This window comes from Ambystoma mexicanum, chromosome 3p, assembly GCF_040938575.1.
Source record: "Ambystoma mexicanum isolate Mex_15411 chromosome 3p, UKY_AmexF1_1, whole genome shotgun sequence".
Taxonomy (NCBI): Eukaryota; Metazoa; Chordata; class Amphibia; order Caudata; family Ambystomatidae; genus Ambystoma; species Ambystoma mexicanum.
In genome coordinates, this window is record NC_090925.1 from 73,213,797 (window position 1) to 73,225,836 (window position 12,040).

Here is a 12,040-nt window from a genome sequence, read left to right on the forward strand (position 1 = left end):
TGGACTAATATTTCATTGACATGGGGAACTGAAGAAAGCCAAATCAAATCCAGGAAGCAACTCTAAATCGAATCCCTCAAGCAAGCATTCACTTAGTAAGCCCTACCGGGTAAATGTAGGCATCCCCTAGGGAGGAGCTGTGACTCAAAGTCCTATTTCTGCAACAAGCCGTACACAGCATTAGTATCTAGCGACCCCAGATTAATGTTTAACGGTTCATTCTGATCGAGATTTCAAACATAATATCTTCCTTTTCAGCGCATCTTTAAACTCTTTGTTCTTAAGAGTGTAAATGATGGGGTTACACATTGGGATTAGGGCAACATAGACTAAAGAAGATATTTTACTCTGCATATCAGAGTATGAAGAGGCTGGGCGCATATAAACAAACATGATGCTTCCGTAGAACAGTATCACTATGGTAAGATGAGAGGTACATGTTGAAAAGGCCTTGTGTCTCCCCATCACTGACTGGATTCTCAAGAGGGCCAAGATGATTTTGACATACGATGTGATAATTAAAACCCAGGAGAAAATCCCCACAATGACACCAGTGATGAAAGTCATGATTTCTGTAGTCTGGGTGCTGGTACAGGAGAGCTTCATCAGGGCTGTGAAGTCACAGAAGAAGTGGTTGATTTCATGTGTCTTGCAAAAGGAAAATGTGGTTATTGAGATAGTGTGAAATAATGGTTCTGTTAAGCCAAAAAGCCAGGCTCCAGCTGCCAATCGAAAAGTAACAGATTTATTCATGATCATTGTGTAATGCAAGGGATAGCAGATGGCAACATATCGATCATAAGCCATGAGAGTCAAAAGGAAGATTTCTGTTGCAAACAGGAAGAAGAAAAAGTACAACTGCACCAGGCACACCCGGAGAGTGATATGTGTGCTCTGTAAGTAGAAGCTGGCTAGCATTTTTGGGAATGTCACAGATATTGAACTGATATCGATAAAAGACAGGTTGGTGAGGAAGAAATACATCGGAGTCTGCAGATGCGAGTCACAGTAAATAACTGACATGACGAGAATGTTTCCTCCAATGGTTACTAGGTAAATAATGAGAAATCCAGCAAGTAGGGGAGCCCGTATGTCTGGAAGATCAGTGAACCCCAAAAGAATAAAGTCCCCACCAGACGTCATATTCCGTTCTCCCATTGGCCAATTGCTGCTTCTTTCTTTCATGTAAAGGATTAGCTAAAAAGAAATAAAAGAGAAGAAATGTTGAATTGTCACATTGTCAAAGACATGGCACATTAATCATGCAATTACACACATGTCTTTATCATAGGCCACTAAGTGGGAGTTTTATAGACCTCCTATTATAGGTCACGTAGATTGAGTAAAGAAATAGAATGCAAGAGAGACACTGACAGCCTTGTAGTGCTCAATGCCAATGTCAGGAGTAGCAGAAGTTATATCACACTCCTGATGATATCGCAGTGAGATCATATGACCTTTGGCCCAGTATCATCACATAAAATGACTGATGGGTGCAAAAACATAAGAAAGATTACATTTCATAGACTACAAAATTGGCACTAAAGCAGACATAGGACGTTTAATACACCAAACACATGTTCACTTTGGAGCTGCCTTAACATGCCATGCAGGGGGTCATGTTATGACAGAGGTAGACCAACTAGATCCAACAGAGGCCAGGGGCACTGCCATGCATATGCTAGTATAGCCTCATATGGCCATTTACTGGCAACGTGTGCCAATTATTCATGTCAGGTCTAGTAATAATATCCCAAGTAATGCCCCATATTCCCTGGTGCTCCCATAATGCAGCATGGCTAATGTAGCCTCTGAAGATGCAGCCATCTCATGTCTGTTATAGCATGTTGGTATGCATGTCCAGCATCCCAGCACGACAAAAATGTAATGACTGTAAAAACCTATTAGTATGAACTATTGCCGGAGCAGACTGAGGTGTGCGCAGATGAAGAAGCATGTATTGGTTTAGTTAGGTCTGATACATATTAGATAGTCACATATAGCAACACAGAATGAGCAATATATGCATCACTGCTGCAGTTGCAGAGGTTATAGACAGGGCAGTATAACAGGCCCAGTGGTTAATTGTATTCAAAAACGGATGGCTGGAAGTACACACAATGCAGGGAGTGCCGAGGCAGGTGGAAGCTGGTGTCAGACAGGTGCTTTGGCAGAAGCAATGATTGTGTGGTGGCAGGACAGAAGTAGCCCCATCCGGAAGTTGAGGCATAGTATATATTGAACAGATTAGCTTGTCGGCACTGATGTAGATCCGTAGCTCTGTGTAGTTAGCTTGACAAACAAATCCCCTTTCTCGCTCCCCAGGAGAGAACCCACGGTCAGACACACCCAGGGTGCACAGATAAACACTAATTGTATCCAGCTTCGGGGCTCGCACATGGTGTGTGTTGGTAGGACCCATTCATGAGAACATGGCACAAGGTTTTTTAATGCCAAAAAATGGTCATCCCATGTGAAAAACAAGTAGACGCACATGTACAGCAAACACATCCCTGAAATTCATACTCTAGACTTGGCATTATTGGGAACCCGGCGTTTGAAGGAGATAAGGGGGAGCCAAGTATGGAATGTCCTGATTTGGGGTAGGAGGAGCAGAGGTGATGCCAGTAAATAAAGTACACGTTGGAGATAACTTGTATGGACCTTCTGTGTTGGGAATATTGAAAAGGCCTACTGTCATATCAAAGCAGAGTTAGCCTAGCCAGTTTTCTCTGGTTGCGTCTGGGATGGAGGGGTGCACATCACATGACAGTCTCGAACTATCAATAGGCTATTATACTCATGTAGCCAATCCCTTACCAGGATCTGACAGTTACGGTGTAAAAAGACCACGTGTCAGGGAAGTGGGTTTCAATAGTGCGTGGCCAATCAGTCTAGTAAGTATGGGGGTATTAGAATGTTCCATAGGTAGCCAATGAGGGTGGTGGGATAACATTTGCATAACCAAATTCAGTATTCAGTATTCTCCCATTATATATTCTGTATACCCGTGGGGTGTGACAAGCTCAGTGTCAGTTCAGTTCTTATGGGACTGTCAGAGTCCTTTTAGATTTAATAAACATTGTTTTTCCCTTGCAAAATGGTGCAGTGTTTAGTTACCCATTTGGATTGTTTTTGTGTAAGGGTTTTTGGGTCAATATTCCTCTACAAGGCTTATCGCCTGCGTATGGTCAAAATATGTAAATTACATCTTGGAATATCCAGTTGCTTATTGCCTATGCCAAGTGCATCTTCAAATGGCCAGTAATGCCACTCATTGTGAGTTAATGACCCATACCTGGTATAGGATGAAGCAGAGGAATAGCCAAATGACTCAAAACCCCAAGCACTGTAATAGGTAACAAAAAACACTTTATTTCTTCTTTTTACCACAGAAAGACTTTGATCATGATGTCAAGTTTATAGAGGCAATATCTATCAATCAAATTGTAATCCAAAAGTTCATAACAGCAAAACTAAAAGTGATGCCATGACACCTGAATATATTTCGATGTGTACATGGTTCAACATCAGGAGGACCAAGAGGCTGACCCCACATTGTTGTACTCTTATTTGGCACTAACCATAAGTGCTGTTGACCATCATTCCAGAGCTATATGGTGAGTGGCATATACGGTTGAGTAGACCTTGCTGCGATTTACAACTGTGACCTGCAAAACACACAGTTTCACCAGTAAGCACAATACTAAATCTATTTGGACTTTGATCAAGAGGGATAAAGGACATTTTCCTGAAGTCTATCATCTGCTATTTCGGCAGAGGATTGGCTGAAGCACATCTCCAAGGTTTTTTCAATTACCTTCATGTTTTAATAGTCTTCATTTAGTAAGTTTGCATTCTACTCCTATTGTCAGTTATGAGTCGGATTGTGTTGACATCGAATGGGCAATTAACAAATTAAATTCTTCTAAGGCTGCTGGCCCAGGTGGCATACCAGCATGTGTATACAAGACAAATCCAATTTGTTGGGGTCAGATCCTTTGAGTTAAATTTGAAAAAATCTTTATAACTCTGCCTATTCCCAAATCTTGGCTTTCATCACTAATTGTTCCCATCCTCAAAAAGGGAGATCCCACCTTACAATCTAACTACATACTCATTTCCCTAACTGATGCCGCTGCCAAGATTTTCTCTATTCTTATTCTGCATAAACTACAGAATTTTATTTCATTATACAATATTTTATCGAAATATCAAATCGGTTTTCGCAAATACATGGGGACGGCCTTAAATGCAACAATTGTTTCATGTTCTTGCAGAAACAAACGAAAAGGGTCTCAACCATATTTTATTGCAGCATTAGATATGTATGCTGCTTTTGACAGTGTCATTTGCAAACTATTATGGGATAAGATGTTAAAGATGGGAATCCCTCCATTATCTGTTCGCCTTGTAGCCATGTTACGTGAGAAAACAGAGTAAGGATAAATAGTGAGGAAGCACTAACTGAAAATATTCTCACTTTTGTGGGACTTAAACAAGGGTGTACCCTTGTGGCCACTCTATTTAATGTATACTTATGTGATATTGACAAGATATGGGATGTAGATAACTAATTCCCTGTTAGAGTGGGAAAGATGCGGCTACATTGGATAGCCTGTGCCGATGATATTTTACTACTTGATCCTACTCCCTATGGACTCCAAAACAAATTGAATTCCTTTTCATCATATGCATGTGCTCATAATTTAATTCCTAAATCCCAAATTATGATTTTTTCTGGGGGAGAAAATTTAAGCCATTTAACTAGTCCATCGAAGGCATCCATATCCAACAACCTCCAAGTATTAAATACTTGGGCTATACGCTGTCAGATTCCATGTCTATTGCGAAATGGAAAGAGTTACTTAATCAGAAAGTCATGCCTCTTATCTCTCAAATGAAAGTTATTTATTCTAAATATTGTAAATTCTGGGTACTGCCATTGATTTATTTGTATTGATTTGTATTCCTTAAAAATAGAGCTGGTCTTATTGCATCAATTAGATTTTTGTTTGATTGATCTTAGTGTGTTTCAAAATATTTTTCAAGGGCGCATCTGGAAGTTGACACTTCATTTAGCCTCATCTGTCCCCATCTGTCCCCAATTCTTTAATATGTCACAAATTGGGATTGACTTTGCTTGCTATGAGATATGAATGGCGAATGTTAAATAATTTTGCAAAAATCCTAGAACCACCTGCCAATTCACTTTATCAATATCTTCATGATATGATGAGCTCCAATGGTCCGAGCTCTTTTATGTTGTATTGTCAGAGAAAAAGAGCTTTGTTGCTTGATATAAATACCTCTGTTGAGGACTTAATGATCCATCCAGTAAATATCAACTATATATGTGATATGCACAATTTACTAAGAAAAGGGATTCGCATAGTCCATATTCAATTCTACTAATTCTGTTACCTTCATTTTAAATTAAATCAATATCACACAAGAGAAAGAATTTCGACCTGGGCAGAGGATGATGTTACTCCTCCTCTATTAGAATGTCATTTTCCAATGTGTAATTATCCTCTCTATTTTGGGCAAATTCATAACTAATGTATCCCAATTTCCTATGACATTTTTATGGTTCACAATGATGTGTGGGGATAGTCAATCTCTAACTTTTGCACTTACTTGGCTCTTGATTAAAATTGATGAGGAATTATCAAAAAAGTCCTAATTCTGTCATGGATTTGGAGTAGTAGGAGTGATAAAATGTATTTTTATGTAATTTTTTGTCTTTATGTAACTTGTTTTTAATTATGATCTATCTTCCATTCTGGATGACCTAGACCCATATGAAAATCTATTTGTTCGATTTAAGGTCTCTTTTTTTTACTAATGTCGGGTTTCTAATTGACCTTCTAATATTTTATATTTGTAATATTGTAAGATTTTTAGGTTATTCTTTTAGTCTAACATTTCTCTTTTTAGAAACTTACCATTTTAGTCCACCTATACATTTTAAATAATATATATATATATATATATATATATATATATATATATATATATATATATATATTGACTATGATGATTGCCTTTAGGATATGCATTTTTGCAAAATAAGATTTGCACGTTCTTGCTGTTTTGCACACTAACCCTTTTGCAATTTTTTTTTTGTACTCAAATGTGGGTCAGCACATAACTGCTGCATTATTGTCTTTTCTATACATACGTTCTACTATATATATATATATCAAATGGAACTGTGTTGGAGTATGTTATGATAATTGTGATGAATTCTATGTTTAAATTGTAAAGGTTGTATAAACCAAATACAATAATTAAAAAAAACACAGATAAATACAAGCAGTGAACACGTAACTCTCTGAGCTATATTTCCAGCTATTTCTTCTTAAATGTGTATAACACAGCATTTGCTACTGTATTAGCTCTGGTGGTTACATGTCTTATTAACAACAAAACACGTATATTCCTACTGCTTCCAAGTACTGTAATGTTGTCATGGCCCACTAGTCAACCTGATAATAGTACTGCTATATTTTCTTTTAAAAAGCACTGAAGGAGACAGGAGAGGGTGATGGGTATATATCCTGAGAAATGTTTTTAACTGCACAATTTATTAACCAGCGTTATGTTTCATAATTGGTTAGCTGAACAAGTTAAGCGCTCATCTTTGATACGTGCCTGCCTGCACTTTCGATGTTCATATTTCTGCAGGGCTGACTCAGTCCTTCATCCTTCTAAGTTCCATATACAATTACAATTAACCTTCATAAGACCTATTTTTACATTGCTTAAAATCAGGAGGCATCAGTAGTCAGAAGAACTGCTATACATAAAAATATGATATAAAACTAACCTTTTTACTTGAATACTGGAAAACATTGGCTAGAGTAGCATGGAGTATTTTTGCACAAAAAAGATAGTCCTAAACAAATTAAAGCAAACAAGTTGATTCTAAATAAGTATCTCTTCATCTGTAGCATGCAGTATGTTGGTTTATACAGACCAATACTGCTCTTCAGTCTTGCCTTTGCGAATATGACACATTAGAGAAAGCCAAACTTCACCCTGTAATTTCCATAATGAATATGGGTTCTAAGAATCCACTGTATGTTTGTTTTCACATTGCCAGTGGCGGCTGGTGGGTTTTTTAATTGGTGGGGCATAAATATTTGACACAAATTTGCAAGCGTGACCGAGCGTAGCGAGGGAGTCTAAACCAATCGACGCTGGGTGTTTTTAATAATAGGTTAATAAATAGGACACTGTGAAAAATTGGTTCAAAAGCCAGACAGTATGCAATTAGTTTTGTAGGGTAATTAATTAACAAATCTAATGCAAATCACCAACAGTGCACAGGAGCATTTCCCAACACATTTCTATGATGTCTTACCCACAATATATGTCAGTATAAAAAACATTTTCACACTCCCTCCAAGCTGACTGCTCCTATACATGACAGTATGCCCGTATAAAAACATACTTATGTTGTGCATAAGTCCAGTAATGATACCATATGAAAACATGTCTAGACTGTCTCTGCCAATATATGCCAGTATCCACATAAGAACATACTCCTATTGGCTTTGGCATTAAAAAATGCCAGTCACCAGTAAGAAAACATGTTTCACCCGGCTGGGCTGCTCCAATGCAGGACAGTCCAGACACATATTTAGAACTTATCATGTTTGCTTCATCATAGGTGATCAGTAAAAATGCCATGCCATAGTAAGATATTATAGCTAGACTGATGGCACCAAAATGCAAGCCTAGTCATGTAATAATATTTATCTGGACTGTTTCATCATAGATGCCCAGTAAATAATATCATGCCATAATAAGAAATGGCAAGACTGATTGCATCAAAATACCAGTGCTTTTAAGTGAAGCATGTTAAGTGTTGTTACTTGACAACACTGGTGTTTTGGTGTACTAAGTCTAGCCACTGTGGCATGACATTTTCTACTGAACATCTATGCCCAGTAAACAATATCATGCAAGAAATGGCTGGAATGATTGCATCAACATGCATCCTAGCCACATAATGACACGTATCATGCTTGCTTTATCATGCTTTAGAAGCAAACATGATAAATGAATGTATTTATTTGTATATAGTTCTAAAATAACTTTGACAAAATAGTATCTTAACAATTAAAACAATCAAACCAACAAATCAATTTCATTTGCATCACATGCCTATAATATGCAAAACAAATATACACAATTTAAAATTTTGAAAGTTAAAGTTTACAATTATTTACAATTTCTTCATAGGCTTGCAGTTTAGCTTGAAACCTGTATACACAGACATAGTATTCTTCAAATTCCTGACATACAATCCCTGAATCAAGAATTCCACATGTATATAGTAGGCAATTAATGATGCTAAATATTGACAGGCTTTTTCAAGTAAAATGAACACTAAATGCTCTAGCTCTTTACGGGAAACATTTGGGTTAGCTTTTAGTTTTTAGGCCCAAACACAATTGGCCTGAAGCAGCTTATCATATAACAACTTTCATTAAAATAATAAATACTAAACATATTAAAATGCTAGGTCTAGAATCTAAAAAAATCCCTTAATAAAATAAGAGGATCTAAAAACTGATAAGCTTCCCTTATTGTTCCAAGATTTTTTATCAGCTAGCAATCGCTTACTTATAGTAATCCACAAGCGATAAATGTGCTTGCTTTCAGGATCCGTGTTAAGACAGTAGTCCCAGAATGTGTCATCCGTTATAAAATCATAGCAATACACCATGCGTTGTAGCATATTCATATATTCAGTACTCATAGCTGAACATTCCGCAAATAGGTGTTTTGCCGTCTCAAGTAGCCTCAGTATTTTGCATAAGCGGCACCATCTGTCTTTAAGGGGTATCCCCAATTGTGCATCCACAGCAATATATGTTGGGAATTGATTTGTTTGCAATCTTATTCAGAAGCTCTGAACCAATAAATTCGGGCATTGGCTCAGGTACCAAAGGGTTTTCAAATATTTGTGCACTACTCTAGGCACCTATCTAAGCAAGCATGATAAGTGTTATTATATGCCCAGACTGTCATTTCTTACTGAGGCATGATGTTTTTTACTGCCCATCTATGAAACCCTATCAAATATGGGCAGTAAAAAATATTGGACAACAGTAAGAAATGGCTAGACTGCATCAAAATACCAGTCCAGCCATGTAATAACACTCTCGTGCTTTCTTTATCATGCTTATAAAGCAAGCATTATGTTGCTAGAATGCATTTTCATGCATTCAGTTTAGTCATTTATTACCGTAGCATGACATTTTGTACTGGACATCTATAATACAGAATCATAGATGCCTAGCAAAACAACTCTCCACCTCGCCCATCCTTCAACCATCCCCTGCCACCCATCCCAAATCAGTCTCCCAGGATGGCACAAACACTACACAAGCTAACCAAAATGTATTCACTCATTCAAACATACATTCATGCAGTATTCATACAACACCATTCACACAGCATGTACTCACTCATTCAAGCACACATTCACACATTTAAATAGAATTGACACAGAATTGACACAGAATTGACTTGCTCATTCAAACACACATTCATGCAATCAAACATCATTCACACTGCATTTACTCACTTATTCAAACACATATTCACAAAGTCAAACAGCATTCACAAAACATTTAGTTGCTCATTCAAACACATAATCAAACTTTCAAACTGCATTTGAACAGCACATAGTCTCTCATTCACACATGCATGCATCCATACAACATGTGTACAAAAACTGAATGTGTTGATGAATTATAACATTATTGTCATGTGGTTTCATGTTGTGGATAGCTGAAAAGGGTTGGAAAAACAGACCGCAGAATACAATAGATCTTTTTTGTGTTTGTATTTTTCTATAGGCAACCACCTCATGAACTTCCTGGGTCAACCAAAATCATGGGAAGGAACAACCTTAACAATATGGACAGCAACCCTTCAATAAGTTTGATCTCGCTAAACAATGTGTATGTGACCATGTGATTGGGCTGGTAGCTGTACTGCACCCTGCGTTGCACACCCAAGCGTCCCCAGAATCTAAGGTCAACTGTCAGAAACAGAGCTGTTTGCAGACTCACTCCACGGATATTATATTGCTTTGCCTGTTAGCTAAACCAACTGAACCGGGAGGACTGTGATGTTACCCAATAACTCACTAGGACATAATATGTCTTTTATGGCGAAGAACGAGATACTTCACTTGCCACCACATGGATCTGGGTTGAAAGCCTGAGATGGAAATGTTCGAGGGAGAAAAGACCGAAGATTACTTTTACGTAATAACCTTACGTCATTTCTCCCCTGAACATTTACGACTTGGCCAACGCCAACACACTCACCTCCACCCCCCTACTTACCTTGCTGCTGACTCGTTGTGTCCTGGCGACACCTATTCCCTTTCACTTTCGTTCTCAGGCATCGTCATCGCAGGGTCCCTTCCTTTTTTTTCTTATGAGCAAGGGTGCGGGGGACACCCCTGCAGCTCCCACCACTAAATGGGGGATTTGGTTGAACTTTTCGGCCGTTCAGTATTTTTGAACTGTCGAAATTTGGCCAAATCTCCCATTCAGTCTTTAAATCTCTGTCTTTTGGGCCAATTCACCACCACATTACAGATGCTCTGCAATGCTACAATTCGAATTTTACATAGGGGTTGCGCTTGAGTATAAAGTGCCCTGATGCCAATTTGTATTGTTTCAATGCATTTTTGCGGTGGACAATTTTTGACCATGTGCAAATGCAGTGATGTTTGCACTGCACTAAGCAGCCTTTCTATATTATGGCATTACGGTAGCATCAAAGGTGAATTCCCCACGACAGTGGAGGACTGACCTACAAGGAACTCTGGAGAATTCCCGGTAAACCTCCACACCATGGGGCTCCTTTCCAGGGATACCCTGCTTTTCAATTCCTCTTACCTGGTTTCTTTAAAGCAAATCATTTAATATAAAGGTTCTGGATGTTATTCCTTACTCTTACAAATGCTCTGTGAGTGATTTCCTTTTATGTTTAACTACTTTCTAATACTTATTTAGGGAAAATGTGCTTCTTTACAATTTCTGCTGGTTGGACCAACTCCCCCAAACAAGCCCCCTGCACTGACAGGCGGGGCTTGCTCACACAATGTAATGTGGGGCCACTTTGAATAACATTTCCAGGCCCCCCACCCTTTCGGTTCTCAGTCCACTCCTTACCCATGCTGAATAGCATATCAAGCAGGCCTCTTCAGCCCTTCTTCAGGGACTACAGGGCAGATTGCAAACACTTTGCTGTGAGAATCCCCTTATGTGTATGGAATTAAATAGCTCCCACTGCTTTTACCCACTTTAAATATAATATGACCTCTGTTGTCATATGTACTTACCTGTGTAGCAGAAGAACCCCCCAATAGTTGAGGCCAGCACAGTAGCACACAACAAAAGAGGGTCTGGTAAATGGCAGGGATGGATGGGAGCAGAGATCTCTTCCTGGACCAAGCAGTCGGCAGGATACAGGGTGGTCTTTGAAGAACAGGGTCTTCAGTTCCTTCATGACGGGCATGAGGGAGGACCATTCGTGCTGTGAATTGGTCTGTTCTTCCAGAGACCAGGCGTGTAGCTGTCAGGAGGATGCTTCCTTTCTAGCTTTATCCTTCTCACACGTGTTTTGCAGCCTGGTGATGTTGTAGCTTCTGCTGGTGCTTTGGCCTTCAGAGATAGCAAGCTTGTTTGACAAGTAGGAAGGTGTCCTGGTTGTTATTGTCTTGACAGTTATGCAAGCTTCAGTGGTAACCAATGCAAACCCTTTTTAGTTTGGAATAGTTGTTGCTTGCAACACCTGTGAGTCTAAACCATTGCATTAGAGTACAGATAATGAGATATTACACATGAGGAGGAACACACAGCTTGTAGGAGGTATTTAAGCCTTACCATCAAGTTTTGCACTGGATGTGCCTGCCAGCGTTTTTCAAATCATCTTCTGCAAGTGAATGACTTAAACAGAGTTGTAAACGTACTACTGGTGAAATAAAAAAGTTTAAAGCATG

At 38.7% G+C, this 12,040-nt stretch overlaps 1 protein-coding gene across 1 annotated transcript; it reads right to left on the reverse strand.

Annotated features, from left to right (window-relative positions):
• Positions 1-216: 216 nt before the first annotated feature.
• On the reverse strand, positions 217-1,143 carry LOC138579756 (olfactory receptor 1G1-like). The gene has a single exon (XM_069649990.1). It carries the CDS (start codon positions 1,141-1,143, stop codon positions 217-219), a length of 927 nt encoding a protein of 308 aa, XP_069506091.1.
• Positions 1,144-12,040: the final 10,897 nt, after the last annotated feature.

What these genes read in the sequence shown, in the direction of transcription:
- LOC138579756 (XM_069649990.1), bottom strand. Translation starts at nt 1,143, where the DNA reads ATGACGTCTGGTGGGGACTTTATTCTTTTGGGGTTCACTGATCTTCCA.